General features: G+C 45.5%; 1 protein-coding gene across 4 annotated transcripts in view; it reads left to right on the top strand.

Annotated features, from left to right (window-relative positions):
• Positions 1-12,077, top strand: part of Ubac2 (UBA domain containing 2) — a 175,748-nt gene that overhangs the window by 123,330 nt on the left and 40,341 nt on the right. For all 4 annotated transcript variants that reach the window (XR_004772224.1, XM_035452115.1, XM_035452114.1 and 1 more), the window contains one exon: positions 11,588-11,833. Coding sequence is in view for 3 of the 4 variants with exons in the window: in XM_035452115.1 (XP_035308006.1) it covers positions 11,588-11,833 (246 nt within the window). In the remaining variant the exon portion in view is untranslated. The remainder of the gene's footprint in view (positions 1-11,587; positions 11,834-12,077) is intronic.

The following is a 12,077-nucleotide window of genomic DNA, read 5'->3' on the forward strand; positions in this document are numbered from 1 at the left end:
ACTCAAACCCTCAGAGGGAGGGAGAGCCTTCACCTTTGGGACTCACACCCTCAGAGGGAGGGAGAGCCTTCACCTTTGGGACTCACACCCTCAGAGAGAGGGAGAGCAGTTGTGATCCCAGTGCCTCACTGAGTGTGTCACACTCAGAGTCTCACCCACGTTTATGCTGATCTCTTCCTGCCTCCCTCCCCACCCCCCACTTGCTCTGTCCTGAGACTAGATACCTGCCTGCATCTACTAAAAGAAGCCTCCTGATCCGTTTGGTGGTTCATCTGTTTGGAGGTTAAAAGTGATTGGCCTCCATAATCTCATAGGGTGTGGCGCTACTAGGAGATGTGGCTTTGTTGGAGTGGGTATAACCTTGTTGGAGGAAGTGTGTTGCTGAGGGGGTGGGCTTTGAGGTTGCATAGTGAGGAATTTCAGTTTCCTTTTATAGCTCAAGGGTTTATCCATTCAGGTATCATTGGACATTGATTATTGGTTATTGTAGATAGTACTACAGTGAAAATGAGAGTGTTAACATCACTTCAAGGCTCTAATTTAAATTATTTTTAAGTTTTTCAAATTTTATTTGTTTATTCATTTACTGTGTGGTGTGTGCATATGTCATGGCACATGTGTGGAGTTCAGAGGACAACTTGCTAGAGCTGGTTCTTTCCATGTAGGTCCTAGGTATCAAACTCAGGTTGTCGGGTTCAGTGGCAAGTGCCTTTCTTTACCCACCGAGCCACCTCATCAACCTTCTGATTTTAATTTTTCATTATATACTTAGAATGGGATTACCGTATTAAATGATAGTTCTGGGGTTTTTTGTTTTTTTGTGTTTGTTTTTAATATATGAGTGTTACCTCATATAAGTCTGCGCACCATGTGCAGTCCCTGTAGAGGGCCAGAAAAGAATGTTGGATCCTCAGGACCTGGACTCACAGCCAGTTATGAGCCACCTGACAGTAGTTAAGCCAGGTTCTCTGTAAGACGCGCTGCCTCTGCAGCTCCACAAATGAGACACACGGAAAGCCACAGCTGGGGACTTACACAGTGGCCTAGAGACAGAAGATCATGGAAAGTAACCATCAACTGGTTGCAAGGTGCGCATTAGAGAAGAAGCAATGGGATAAAGAGGAGGTCGCAGGCAGCACATGTGCCATCAATTTCTGGCAGATTAGCAGGTCAGCTGTGTGATGGGGCTTTTCCCATAAGGTCTTCACATTGTCTTCCCAACAGGAGACTGGACATTATTAATCAATTTTGATTGTCTTGGAGTGTTAGATTGGTGTGTGTGAGTTTGTGTGCGCGCACATGTGTTTAAATAGAGAAGTACAATGTTTATTCCTCTTTGGAGGTAGTTGTGTTGTTATTTCTCTTTTGTCTTGTAGTCTACAGCTGTGTACACCTGCAGCAACTGCCAGGTGCTGATGACATGGATCTTCTGTCGACACAATTTTGCCTCTTCTAATATTTCATTTACTTTGAATTGTAGAACATGAAGTTGTGGTGGTTTGAACAAGAATGGCCCTCATAGACTCAGATGTTTGAATGCTTGGTCTCCAGTAAATGGAACTGTTTGGGAGTGAGTAGGAGGTGCGGCCTTGTTGGAGGAGATTTGGCATCATTGGAGGAGGCGTGCCACTGACAGTGGGCTTGAGGTTTCAGAAGCCCACACACCAAGCCAGGTCTCTCTGCCTGTTGCTTGTGGATCAAGGGTATAAAGGTCTCAGCTAGTGCCTCAGTACTGTGGCTGTCTGCTTATTGTCATGATCATGATGGCCTATGCATCTAAAACTGTAAGCTAGCCCCCAGTTAAGCATTTCCTTAGTCATGGTGTCTCTTCAAAGAAGTAGAACAGTGACTAAGACAGACGTCTTTTTATATTTTCTTATTTTTTATAATATTTTTTATTTTTTATTTTATTTTTTATTTTATGTTCATTGGTGTTTTACTTGCATGTGTGTCTGTGTGAGGATGTCAGAAACCCTAGAACTAGAGTCACAGACAGGTGTGAGCTGCCATGTGGGTGCCATGGGTTGAATCCAGGTTGTCCTGTCTAGCGACAAGTACTCTTACCTTTAAGCCAACTTGCCAGCCTAATAAGATGAGGGGTTTTATGCTGTGTTTGGCTGGTGTTTCTATTGTTTATCTATTTGTTAGAGGGTTTGTTTGGTTTTTTTTTTTTTTTTTTTTGGTGTGGAGGGTGTGTGTGTGTGTGTGTGTGTGAGAGAGAGAGAGAGAGAGACAGAGACAGAGACAGAGACAGAGACAGAGAGGCAGAGAGACAGAGAGAGAGACTGAGTTTTATTTACTGTGAGGCCCAGATTGGCCTCTGATTCAGGGGCTGCTTGGGTAACTGTACACAATGACTGACCTACAATGAACACAGAAGGACACTGTGACTCCCAAGAGTGGGTCAGAACACAGCTGCTCTGTATTCTCCTAGATCACTTTCCCTTGGGGAAGCCAGCTGCTGTGACCTGCAGACACGGAAACTCCCGTGGGAGCCTGCCTGTGGTAAGGCACAGAACCTACTCTCAGCATTTGACACTGACTTGCCAGGTGTGCCCTTGACCCATCTTGGAAGTTCATCTTAGGCCCTGTCAGGTCTTCAGATGAGTACAGCATGACTAACATCTCTACTGAACGAAACCTCTTGAGAGACTTTGAGTCATAACCACCTGCTAAACTGGCTTCCAGATCCCTACACACACACACACACACAGCCTCCCTACACACACACACACACACACACACACACACACACACACACACACACACACACACACAGCCTGTGCGGCTGATAAATACTTACTGTTTTGAGCCATTCAGTTTTACGTTACATTTCTCAGTAGCATCTCTCACACGATACATAAACAGGATGATGTTTTCCAGTCCAGAACATGTGTCCACATTTATTTAGCTTTTTACTTTATTCTTAAAATTTTCTTTTTTTTCCGTATATAATCCTTGTGCATCTTTTCACCAAGACTTGTTTTTATGGTTTTCTCCAATTGCTAGTGAACAGGAAGCAATGCTGTTGTTTTCCCATCCCTGGAGCCACTTCCAAATTACCACACAGAGGCTTCTATTAATTGTAAATGTCTGGCCAACAGCTCAGCTTACTACTCACTAGCTCTCAAATTTTAAGTTAACCCATATTCCTGTGTACACTCTGCCACGTGGCGGTGCCTTTTCAGCATGGCATGTTCATCTCCGGCTCCCCCTGTGTCTGGCTGGTGACTCCTGACCCCCCCCCCCCATCCCATCATTCTCAGTTTGGCTTTCCCACCTAACTGTATCCTGTTCAGCTACTGGCCAATCTCAGTGACCTCAGTGACACACTTTCACACGGTGTAAAGGGAAATCCCACAGCAGAGAGGCATGTTCTGTCACAGTGTTCGAGTTCTGCACTTCATGCAGTATTTCTGTTACTTCTTCAGTGAACTCCTTGGAGTAACTGCGGAGCCACGGGGCTCTGTGCTGTGAAAACGATGGTCTTTGCTAATGTAATCTCAGGGAACAGATAACTGAGGATCTGTAGCCCGCACACACATTCCCAGGCTATCAACAGCGATTTCTCATTGCCTTCATTGTTGTGTTAGCATCTCCAGCATGGAGGTCTAGGAGACTCCCTTGGGGCAGATGTTCTCTGTCTTCATCTCGAACACAGGGTCTATCTTAGTAGTCAGTGCGTCTGCTCTCGAGGGAGCTTGTGTCCAGGTGCAGGGACATGTTTGTTCCTACGCTTGTTTGTGTCGCGTAGACGCACTGTCATTGTCCTGCGAAAGCAGCCCTTTGTGTCTGTCTGTCCTCCTTATTACCTGGTGGGGTTCCTGGACGTAGGGACTGTGATCATCAGGGACCCTGGCAGTGCCTCTTCCCTGCTGGGCTTCTGCTGGTCATGGTTTCTTGCCTCTGCTTTCTTGTTTTCAGGTATGCTGTAAACAGGACTAAGGATGGGTGAGGCTCACTCTAACCAAGAGTGCTGACTTGTTTCCTAGCCAGCAAATTAAAGTCTTTGTTTGCCCCTGAGCCTCACTCTGTGGCTCCCTTCCTAAAAGGGTTAATGGTAAGAAAACCAGACTAAGTGTGCAGTTGATGTTCATGCTTTAATGTCCTAAAAGAGAACAATTTCCCATTTTACATTCTCAGGCTTATGAGGAGGTACCTGCCCTTGGTGCCATATGGGGCTCCTGCCTATAACCTAGACCACACCCTGCGACCTTGAACTAGACATTCCACAGATGAGGGCCCAAGTGGTCTCTAGTTATTTGGTCCCAGTGTCCCATTTGAGTCTCCTGATGTGTGCATGCGTCTGTTCCCCTCTGCTTTATCTGGTCATCTACTGTCTGGGCCGTTATCACTTTGATGTTTGGACATCCTGCCTCAGAAGACCTCACTGATCCTGGGTTAGTTCCTCCTGGGCTCTTGCAATGTAGATCTTATCGTCTGGCCTTACTTCTAAGATTTATTGCGTGTGTGCATGTACAGGTGCTCACACATGGTGAGGACAGTTGTCCAGTCGTCCACAGAGACCAGAAGAGAGTCAGCCCTTGCAGTTACAGGTGTGAGTGCTGGGAATTGAACTGAGATCCTCTGGGAGAGCAACACTTTTATCCCGAGCCTTCCCCCTCCCTCCTCTCCCTCTGTCCCTTCCCTTCCTCCTTTCTTTCCCCCTCCCTCCTCCCTTCCCCCTCCCCTCCTCTCCCTCCTCCCCCTCCCTCTCCCCTCTCTCCCTCTCCCTCTCCCCCCCCTCCCCTCTCCCCTCTCCCCCCCTCTCCCTCTCCCCTCTCTCCCTCCCTCTCCCTCCCTCCCCTCTCCCTCTCCCTTCTCTCCCTCTCCCCTCTCTCCTCCCTCCCTCCCTCTCCCTCTCTCCCTCTCTCCCCTCTCTCCCTCCTCCTTCCCTCCTCTCCCTCCTCCCTTCCCTCCCCCTCCCCTCCCTCTAGACTTCAAGGTTATTTTACAGTGAGTTCAAAGCCAGCTCGGCCTAATGAGACCCTGACACAAAAAAACTAAAAGAAGCCTTAATGCAACATAAGCGATACTGTGGATACTTTAGTAGTAATTAGCTAAAACTTTAATGTAATTATTCCTACCCTGTCTTTTCATAGAATGGGGTGACGTGATTATCAAATAGTCATAGGAAACTGAACTGCTGAGCTTTATATACTCTGACCCATTGTGGATACCTGAAATACCTTACAGTGCTGTTTTATTTGTTTGATGGCCCATTACTGAAGTGCTAGAGACGTGAACTCTTCCTTCTCGAGAATGCTCCTGGCACACAAGCTCGTGTCTGTGGGCTCTGCCGCCCACCACTGGGTAGATCAGACAAGGAAGGAGTCATAAAGCATGTACTCATTTTTGCCCAGCTTCAATTTCCCACCGGGATGCTTTAAAAAATGTAATCCTTCAATAGTTGAGGGGACTCTGTGGACTGGTATTTCTGAAGTCACCTTTAGATGAGCATGTACATGGGGTACAAGGATCTTCACATCCTTTGCCCATTTGGAGAGATCTATGTAACACGAATAACAAAAACCCAGAGATAGATCTTGGGGTTCAAGATGATGGTCAGATAAACAAAGCAGCCAGCCCCTAGCTCTTCCGTCTACCTCAAACTTAAAAGGGTGATCTGGCTAGCTCCATGAATCATCAGAGTACAATCCTAGACTGCTGCCTCTCCTCAGCGTGGCTGGAGACTAAATCTTTAAGGCTGACTTCACTTCTTTTTATACCTCTCAGATCTTGGGATTAAAGGTGTGTGATCCCAAATGCTGAGATCACCTTTGTATGAGCTGTTTCTTTTTAGGACTGGATCAATTTTGTGTAGCTCAGAGATCTGTCTGCCTGTCTCTTGAGTCCTGGGATTAAAGGTGTGTGCCACCATCACCTGACTCTATGGCTAGCTAGTATGGCTGCTAGGATTAAAGGTGTGTATCACCATTGCCTGGCTCTATGGCTTTTGTTTAGCTTTGCTTGCTGTACCCTCAGGCAAGCTTTAATAAATCATAAATAATATACCACCATAGACCTATCCACAAACTTCTTTCCCAGATGTCTTTCTCATCAATTTTTCAATCATGCTCTTTCCAAGTCCCTGACCATCCAGCCAATCCATTGGTTACAGCAATGAACCACTGAACAATTCTCCTTCCAAACAAACTGTAATGCCATGTGCAATGCCCGAAGTTCTGCCCACTGTGAAGATTTCTGTAACGATAAATCTTTCTGCCAATCCATCTGAGCCCCACCACCACGTTAAGGTACCAAGTAACACGCAGAGACTTGTTTTAGGCACAATGCTGCTGGCCAATGACTAGGATTTCTCAATTGCTAGCTCTGTCTTAAGTATCAACAATAATCATTAATCTATATATTTTATAAACTTATCCTATTGAGGATGCCGGCGGCAAGCATCCTGTTTTCCCGGACTCACATGGCAGCTCCACAGAGAAGAGAGGAGGAGGAAGAGAGCGATTTCCTGCTTGTCCCTGCTTATATTCTGAGTCGGCCTGCTATGTCACTTCCTCCCTGGATCACAAGACTTCTCTTTACTACATTTCCCAGAATCCTCCTCGACTCCTAGTCCTGCCTAACTGGCTTCCCTACTGGCCAGCAGTGCTTTATTTATCAACTAATAAGACAAACATATACACAGAAGGACTTGCCCCATCAGATTTCTGTTCTCCAGTACCTTTCAGGGTTGTCCCAGAAAGGTGCTGTCCACTTCTGAGTGCTGCCTGCATGATGTGCAGAACCATGATTAAACCAGGCTCTAGTCTTCTCTTCCTCAGTCAACTGATCATAAGGATCATCCCATGAGGTTATAGATACATACTTGGCAGTAGATACCATTGTAACAGGATTAGAAGCCATCGGAATTTGGGTAACTTCTTTATGTAACTTGCTTGTAATTTCAAGACCTGCTCGGGCCAATCACATATATACCATGTCCATTTGACACTAAATTGCTATTGTGCATGTCCTACTTTATGGTTTGGTGAGTCTGATAACACCCAACTCATGATGGGCAGCTCAGATCACATGATAACTTGGTGGCCCATTGTTAAAGGTTCAGTTTCCACTAAGGCCCAATAGCAGGCCAAGAACTGTCTCTCAAAGGGAGAATAGTTGTCTGCAGATGATGGTTCAGCCTTGTTCCAAGATCCCAAAGGTCTCTTCTGCAATTCACCAATAGGGGGCTGCCAGATGCCAAATAGCTTTCCTATCTGCCATTGACAATTCAACTACCATCTGGTCTGCCAGATCATGTGGTCCAGTGGTAGAGCAGTGTTCACAGCAGCCTGGACCTATTGAAGAGACTCCCGAGCCCCCCCCCCACCCTGTTCTAGACCCCATACAAAACTAGTGGCTTTCTGAGTCACTTGGAATATGGGCTGGCATAACACACCCAAGTGGGCAGTGTACTATCTCCAGAACCCAAATAGGCCACCAGATGTCATGCTTCTTTTCTAGAAGGAATGTCTCTGAGTGTCCCACGCCACTGGACGAATTTCATTGAGTTAGAGGGTCCTTGAGTTTTGGTAGATTTATTTCCCACCCTCTGACATGGGTCTATGTTACCAATGAGTTCAAAGTGGGCGCTGCCTCCTGCTCAGTTGGCCCCATCAGCGTAGTGTCATCAATATAGTACACCACATCAAGATCCCTTCTAAGTTACGACACAGGGCAGGAGAGTTAATATATCCCTGAAGCAAAACTGTAAGGGTATGCTGCTGGCCTTGCCAACTCTGGTGGTCCTTACGGGCAGGTACCAAGAAAAAAGGCATGTGCTACATCAGTAGCCGCCTACCATGCGCCAGGACATGTGTTAATCTGCTCAAGGAAGGACACCGCGTCTGGTACAGCTGCTGCAACTGGAGTCACTACTTGATTGAGTTTTTGATAGCCAACTGTCATTCTCCACAATCCATCTGTCTTCTGCACTGGCCAGATAAAAAGAGTTACGGGAGCTGTGGTGGGAACCGTCACATCACCCCTGCGTCTTTTGAGCCCTTGATGGTGGCACTAATTTCTGCAGCTCTTCCAGGGATGTAACACTGTTTTTGATTCTCTATTTTCCTCAGAGTCAACTCTAAAGGCTTCCATTTGCCTTTACAACCATAACAGCCCTCACTCCACAGGTCAGGGAACCAATCTGAGAATTCTGCCAACTTCTAAGCAAATCTATCCCAGTTATACATTCTGAGACTGGAGAAATAATCACAGGATGAGTTTAGGGACCAACTGTACTTAACTGTGAGTCAGACATCAGCCAAATCCCTATTTTAACTGGAGGGCCACAATGCTTCTTGGGATGTCCCAGAACAAGCATAAATTCAGAACCAGTATCCAAAGACCCAGGAAAATATGATTGTTTCCTTCCCCTAGTACACAGTAACCCTTATAAAAGCCTTGGGTCCCACTGGGGAAGATCTGGAGAAAGGCTAACTGTAAAATTTTTAGGTGTCCTGTCAGGGTTCTTCCTCAGGGGAGCCTGGCCATCCCTTCATTCAAGGGGTTCTAGGTCTGCAGACTGGCTCAAGTCTGGAAATGAATTCACTGGCCAAGATTGCCTTTTGCAGCCTTTCTTTCATTTGTTTGAGAATTTTTCTGCTTATACAGATCAAACAGAAATACAGTAGGTTTCTTAATCAATTAGATGCCTGGAAACACCATGATTGATTAGCCAGTCCAACGATCTGTGTGAGTCATACAGCTATAAAATCCATCTTGCCTGTGCTGACCATTCAGGCCACATGAACACTGTTTGTCTGTAGTGCCCATTATGATAACTACGGTCACCTTGCCGTTGGTGCTTCAATGATACTACCTGGTCCCTGCTACCGCAGGGCTCAATTAAACCCATTGCACTTAATTTGTCCAGTTGAGCAGCAGTGTCTCTAACCCTAAGGTCTGGCACAAGAAAACCCTTTGAATATGCTGGTGCCCCTCTCACCATTTTGCCTCTTACAGGATTCATGAAGAAGGGGTTGTCTTCTGGGCCTTCCCATCGTGGAAGATTAGGTTTTACACAGCATACCCACTCTAGCATTGCAATTTGCCTGAGCTTTAAAATCCCTTCATCAACATTAAGACAAGATGTCAGGCATCTCCAGTTCCTTTTAAGTTGGCTGTCTTTTGATAAATGCTTCAGCCAACCATTCAGACAGACTTTTACACCTTTTTAACTGTGCAAGCTTCCATTTTAAACCCAGACTCTTCACTCAGAGGGTCCATATCCATAAACTCAGCCTGATGTGGCTTTATGCTCCTCACCCCGTTATCCCACACCCTTATATTCCTCAGACTTCAGCTAGGATGAGTTAGCAACTCGTTAAGCTCTTTAGGAGTGTAGCACACTTCCTCAAGGACTACACATTCTACCTCCCCTCCAGTATCCTTCTTAACCTTAAGTCTGGTTATAGTTCTAAAAGCAACTATTGGTGGGCCTTGAGGGACATCAGTATTGTCTCACCTGGCATTTCCTTCAGAAAAAAGTCAGTGCTGGTGTAGCAGACACTGGAGGATTTGTTTCTTCAGTGAAAGGTGAAAAGGGCACTGTTTTAAGGGGAGGGGCATAGGGTACTACCTCCTCAGATGAGATACAGCCTTGAGAATCTGAGGGTTCAAAGTTCTCAGCTTCAATGGGGTCCTCCCTTACATCCTCATCCCAAGTTATAGACTCCATTCTCTACCAACTAATGTCCTTACTTTAACCACTGACACTCTGGGGCTGGGACTCGAATTTTTGCTGTAATTCAGGCAACCTTACGATGAGGTCTTCAGTTTGATTTTTCTGCAATTCGAGCTCTGTGGCTGCCAGAGAGAAGATTCTCTTCCAGAGCACATTTAGAAACCTTAGAATGTTTATTCCCATCCAGTCAATTTTATCACTGAGTTCATTGTGGTCCTGCACTATATTCTGAAGTTGGATATTTTTATCATAGATCTCATTCCTATCCTTTAACAATGTATCCAGAGACATTAAGAGTAACCAACCAGCACCCTCATTTCCCCCAAACTGTCAAAAGTTTCACTGAATCCATTGCCACTCACTAGTGATGAATCAAGATAATCAAAGGCATTGTCTCTTTAAGTTGAATGTAGCTTACACAGCCGGCTTTCAGTTACTTTCCTAGCTTCCAGGAGAGAGAGGGTGACTGGAGAGGCTTCAGTAGCTGAAGGTGCTGGTGGTTTCAGAATCCTATTCTAGATACTTAGAAGACTCATCCTTTCTCTAGAACCACTCTAGTACCAACATTTTTATTCAGGATTTCCCAGAGTCACAGAACTTACAGAATGAATCTCTCCCTCTCTATACATACATACAATGTACACATGCATACATACATTATATGTACTATGTGTGTATGTATATATATACATGTATATGGGAATTTATTGGATGACTTATAGCCTGCAGTCCAACAATGGCTAGATATGAATGGAAAATCCAAGAATCTATAGTAGCTGCTCAGCCCCATAAGCCTGGGTGTCTCAGCTGCTCTTACGTTTTTGCTAGAATCCCAAAGAAGTTGGCTGCATTACCCGTGAAGGAATAGATGGTCTGACAAGGCGAGGCAAGCAGGAGAAGAACGAACCATCTCTTCTTTCTTCCACTGTCCTTATTTAGGCTTCCAGCAGAAGCTGTGGCCCAGATTAGAAGTGTGCCTCCCTCTCTGGGTCTGGATTAAAGGTGTGTGTTATCCAGCCTCAGGATAAGGATCAAAAGCATGTTGTCTTCCTGCCTCCGGATCCGGATCACGAGTGTGCCCTCCATTTCTATATTGTAGTTCATTCCAGATATAGTCACGCTGACAAGCAAGAATATGCATAGTGATTTTAGCCATACTAAGAAGAAATCCTGAGGTTTCTCCTTCCATATAAATGGTTTTTGTAAATAGCTTTACAAAAAATAGTTTTGTTTCTAGAAAGAAAAGTATTTTCCAAAGTATTAATTGCTAACTAATATTAATGAGTAACTAAACATCTAGAAAAAATGCATACTTGAATACTTGATGAGCAAATTTATAGTTTAAGACTGTCCTTCTCTGGTAACTGTTATGTGACTAAGTCACATGTCTTATCTGAGAGAGAGAGTTATCTTCCCCAGGATCTTCACCTGACTTTTTCAGATGGGCTCTTTTACTTGGACTTAGGGTTTGCAGGGTAGTTGGCAGTAAGCCCTGCGATCTGCCTGTTGGGGCAACAAGGCCTGCCTGGGACAGAATCCAGGTTCCCCATGCTTTCCCAGGAAGCATTTGGCTGACCAAGCCATCTCCCAGGCCCTGGATTTCTTTTAAAATTGAGACATTATTCCTTAAATACTGTATCTGTATGTGGTGTGTGAAATGATCAGGCATTTGCTAACTTCTAATTTATTAAGTTAATATGGAATAAGTTAAATTTGCGTTGGTTTCTGTGAAGTTGCAGTCTCAAAGCTTTAGTGCTTAGTGTACAGGACCAGTGTTGGGTGCTCTGCCACCTGTCAGGACTTGTTAACACTGCTAAAACTAGGAAGTACAACCAGAGATATTTGTCACTACTGATTCCCTGTTAAATATACCATCTCAATCTTGTTTTCTTGTAGATCTCCGGCGTGTGCTATGACCGCAAAGTGTTCCAGGTTCACCAGGTGCTTCGCGTCCCTGGCCTGGTGGCCCAGTTCTTCTCCTGGGCCCTTGAGCCTATATTCTCATCTTCAGAACCTGCCAGCGAGGTCAGGGTTGGGATGGGAGCCACAGTGGACATCCAGAGGCAGCAGAGGATGGAACAGCTGGACCGGCAGCTGATGCTCTCTCAATTTGCCCAAGTGAGGCGGCAGAGGCAGCAGCAGGTACGGTGTGTGTGTGTGTGTGTGTGTGTGTGTGTGTGTGTGTGTGTGTGTGTGTGTGTGTGTGTCCGACCAGAGGTGTGACTGCGTGTGTGGCAGCCTCTGCTTTATTCCTGTGCTTTGTAGGGAGCTTTTGATGTATTCGCAGGAGAGTGAGAAGTTAGACCTCTGGGGATGGCTTTCATTAGTGTCAGAGGTTTGTGTTGTTTTGTTTTTAAGGTAACAAAATTAATTAGAGCTGAACAGT

Source organism: Cricetulus griseus, assembly GCF_003668045.3.
Source record: "Cricetulus griseus strain 17A/GY chromosome 1 unlocalized genomic scaffold, alternate assembly CriGri-PICRH-1.0 chr1_1, whole genome shotgun sequence".
NCBI classification, from domain to species: domain Eukaryota; kingdom Metazoa; phylum Chordata; class Mammalia; order Rodentia; family Cricetidae; genus Cricetulus; species Cricetulus griseus.